Raw genomic sequence first — 4,091 nt, forward strand, 5'->3', positions numbered from 1 at the left:
CAATAGCAAGAAAAAAAAAAGTATTTATCCCTATTTAAAATTTATATATTTTTTTTATTATCATTATCATTATTATTATTTATTTTATTATTATTATTATCATTATTATTTTGTGTGGTGACAATTTTAGGTAGATTTCATATATATATATATATATATATATATATATATATATATATATATATAGCAAACTTAAATAAATTGTCCAAATTTTAAGATTATATAGTAATGTACAATAATATACTATTTTTAGACTATTTTCAATGATTACAAAAAAAAAAAAAAAAAAAAAAAATTGTAATTATACATTAATTTTTTTTAATTTAAATTATAGGAGAATTTATTTCAATTTGAACATTGATTTAGACGTAGGTTTAATTAAGAAATCATAAATTTAAATATCTTATTTTTAATAAAATTACAATTTATTGAATGAATTTAAATTATTGTGAAATAAAATAATTAAAAAAAATGGTAAGTAAAAAAATAAAATGACCAAATTGAAGTAAAAAACATGTCACATAATTTATTTATCATTCATAGCTCGACTTGACATATTTAAACCTACCAATTTTAAAAAATATAATTTACTCATTACAAAAACACAAAACAACTGGATTAGAACTGTCCACTGAGTAGGGACCGAAAAACCTTTTCCGTCGTATCTATGCCTCTTTTTCATTTCCCGTTCCAGCTAACTTATTGTCCTCAACCCCGTTTATTTAATGGAAAGAAATTTCTTCCCTCTCTTGTCATTCTCCATTAAACAAAGATTCTCCATCTCGTTTAGGGTAGGTTTTCTGGAGCTCCGACCCGTAGAGTAAATTGACATCTCTGTTTATCTAACGGAGAGAAATCTCTATTAAACAAAGATTCTCCATCCCATTCGAAATGGGTCCTCATAGAGCTCTCCGTGGAGTAAATTGACATCTTCGTTTATCTAACGGGGAGAAATCTCTTCTCACTCCCTCGCCATTCTACATTAAACAAACATTCTCCACCCCATTCGGGATAGGTTCTCATAGAACCGAACCCCAATCGATCGAGTAAATTGACATCTCTACCACTATCTTAACCAAGACCTCGTAGATTAAATGTTAACCATAATCATTATAAACAACATTGTTTTCCAACTGTCTCCAAAAATGGAGAAAACCCATCAAGACGTTGTTTCAATCCTTCAAAATCAAGGCGTTTATAGCTCGTTTCTTCATTCTTCGTCAACGACGTTAGCTTCTTTCTTCTTTGTCTTTGTGGAAAAAAAAAAAAAAGAAAAGAAAAATAAAAATTTGGGTGTCGTTTAGGGCATGTTCACACACCCATGCAACAAAATCCATCAAATTTCACCACTTGTTTCCGAATCCCCAAACCGGTTTCTTCTCAATCTTAGGGGCCTCCAACCCTTTCTCCCCCAGAATCAACACTCCTTTTAAGCCTACCACTTCCTCTGTTTCCAAATGGCCCCTGGTTTTCCCTTCTTCTTTCTATATAATCATTTCTTATCCCTCTTCTTCTTTCAAACTTTGCCCCTTTTCTTCGCTTTTTCTTACTTATTCGACTCTCATTTCTTGTTTTCGACGAACCCCATTTTGATTTCTCTTCAATTTTTTATTCTTTTGCTCTATTTACAACGACCCAGATCGTTGTTCTTCATTGTTCTTCATTGTTCTTCATTGTTCGATGATTTTCGTAGCTGGGTTTTTGATTTTGGGTCGATTCGTTCTGTTTTGAGGCCGATTTCTTTGGGGGGTTTTGGTTTTTGAGCTGTGATGGCGACGGAAACGAGAATGGTGGAACAGAGGAGTAACAGAGTAGGGCATATGAGTAAGGTTCAGTATGTGAAAAGGGATATCAAAAAGAGGAAATGTAGAGATATCAAGCGGCCTGTTCCAGTGGTTCCTATGGCGCTTCAGGAACTGTTCGTTGCTTGCAAGGAAGTCTTCAAAGGCCCTGGAACTGTTCCATTGCCTTGTGAAGTTGAAAACCTCTGTCGCATTCTTGGTATGTTTCAGATCGAATCCATTTTACATTACTTTTTTCTTGCCTTTTGTTAGGATTCACGAATCTCTATAATGGTATGATGTTGTCCCGTTTGAATTCCCTACAATGTACACTATAGAACCTCTCCGGAGGTCTATGGAGCCCTCGAACAACCTCCCCTTTGTTCGACACTAGAGTCACTTTTGACTACCCATTCGAGGCTCACAACTTCTTTGTTCGACATTTGAGGATTCTATTGACCTGCCTAAGTTATGGGTATGACTCTAATACCATGTTAGGAATCACGACTCTCCACAATGACATGATATTGTCCACTTTGAGCGTAAGCTCTCGTAGCTTTGCTTTGGACTTCTCCAAAAGGCCTCGTACCGATCGACATTAGCTTAGTTTGGCCATGTTAGATCCTTTGATTGCCTTGTCTTTTAAGCAAATTTATTGTTATTGTCACTTCTATGTTCTTGAACTGTTCATAGCCTATATAAATTTGAGTATTGACCAAATTCTTTTTGTTTTGTGAATGCTGTAGATAATATGAAGTTGGAAGATGTTGGACTTAGTAATAATTTACCGTTTTTCAAGCACAATGTTCCAGTCAAAGGATCCCCTAGAGTAATATACACAACCATATATAAGTGTGACGAATTCTCGGTAAGCCTCGTGTAGCGCCTTTCGTTAGTTCCCGAATACTTTTCTTCTAGTGATTGTTGTTATATTCAAAAGGGTCAAGCTTATATACGCCATAAGCCTAGTCAAATTGCTATAAATCACGAGATTACTCGAGTGCGAGATATATTAGTCAAAGTGCTCGAGGTATATAGGGTTGGCTGATATCGTCGATCAAAATATTAGAGGCTCGAATCTCTTAGGGGCAAGTCATGAATTGTGAAAATATTCAATGTGCATGTAAATCGAGATCATACTGTATATTTCGGGTTTTCGGGCTTGCTTCTTGATAGCGTGTTTTTCCCGTCGTTTATACAGTTGTGCATCTTCTTCCTCCCCGAGACCGGCGTAATCCCTCTACACAACCATCCCGGAATGACGGTTTTTAGTAAGCTTCTAATGGGGAAGATGCATATCAAATCATATGATTGGGTTGATCCAACCAACAGTGATGATCCTACCAAACCTTGTGAAAGTGAGCATTCTCAAGTTTCTTATGAAATTATTGAGCTTGAAATGATGATGGGTTTTTTGCAGAGAGATTAGCTAAGTTGAAAACTAATTCGGTCTTCACTTCGCCCTCGAGTACCTCTGTCTTGTACCCGACATCAGGAGGCAACATCCACTCGTTCACTGCTATAACCCCGTGTGCGGTGCTTGATGTGCTCGGACCTCCTTACTCCATGGACGACGATCGAGATTGTTCATATTATAAGGAGCATCCCTATGGCTCTTTTTCAAGTACGTTCCAAATCATTTTCATGAACCATCGTAAAAGTCTTTCCAAATATTGTAACGAAATACGAATATCGATATGCTACGACATTTACAATATGACTGTGACTCTCGTAACGGTTTCGTATCGGCTTCGATGGCAGATGGTGGCATGGCAATGACAGAAGAAGAGGCTAAGGGATATGGATGGTTAGAAGAGATTGAGATGCCAGAAAACTCTCGCATGGATGGCATACAATACTTAGGCCCACAGATTATGGACATTTAAGCCTATTTTATTTTGTTTTGTTTGTATATAAAATGGTACAAAGTTGTAACTTTTAAGGATGTTCTTACATGGAAGTTTGTGGTTTTTTCTTATATATTCGATTGATCGAGGTTGTTATTGTTCGGATATGGAGCCTGATGTCTATTTATATAGTAAAAATCTGGTAGAGATATATTTGGTAGATATTTATATATAGTAGGTGATTATATAGTAAATCGAAGTCATATATATACTCTTGGAGAGCTTTGAAGATGTACTTTCTTCATTATTTGTATTCTCTATTGGTGTACATACCTGAAGTCATCGATATAAATCCTTTAGACACTGTTCATCTAAATTGTGTGTGTGTATTGTTGTGCGATCCTAACCACTGGTATTAGAGCTAGACGAGATTCACTATGATCTGTGAAGATGAAGATTTTGA

At 35.6% G+C, this 4,091-nt stretch overlaps 1 protein-coding gene across 1 annotated transcript; it reads left to right on the forward strand.

Annotated features, from left to right (window-relative positions):
• Positions 1-1,377: 1,377 nt before the first annotated feature.
• LOC111804189 (plant cysteine oxidase 2) lies at positions 1,378-3,789 on the forward strand. Its single transcript, XM_023688908.2, has 5 exons — positions 1,378-2,001; positions 2,528-2,649; positions 2,983-3,139; positions 3,202-3,405; positions 3,543-3,789. The coding sequence occupies exons 1-5, from the start codon at positions 1,770-1,772 to the stop codon at positions 3,665-3,667; spliced, it is 840 nt and encodes a 279-aa protein (XP_023544676.2). The 5' UTR covers positions 1,378-1,769; the 3' UTR covers positions 3,668-3,789.
• The last annotated feature ends 302 nt before the right edge of the window (positions 3,790-4,091 follow it).

This window comes from Cucurbita pepo, chromosome 10 (genome assembly GCF_057944985.1).
Source record: "Cucurbita pepo subsp. pepo isolate OVF chromosome 10, ASM5794498v1, whole genome shotgun sequence".
Taxonomy (NCBI): Eukaryota; Viridiplantae; Streptophyta; class Magnoliopsida; order Cucurbitales; family Cucurbitaceae; genus Cucurbita; species Cucurbita pepo.

Coding starts and splice junctions, on each gene's coding strand:
- LOC111804189 (XM_023688908.2), top strand. CDS start 1,770: ATGGCGACGGAAACGAGAATGGTGGAACAGAGGAGTAACAGAGTAGGG. Junction 2,002..2,527: donor AAACCTCTGTCGCATTCTTG/GTATGTTTCAGA, acceptor TGAATGCTGTAG/ATAATATGAAGTTGGAAGAT. Junction 3,140..3,201: donor TCCTACCAAACCTTGTGAAA/GTGAGCATTCTC, acceptor GGTTTTTTGCAG/AGAGATTAGCTAAGTTGAAA.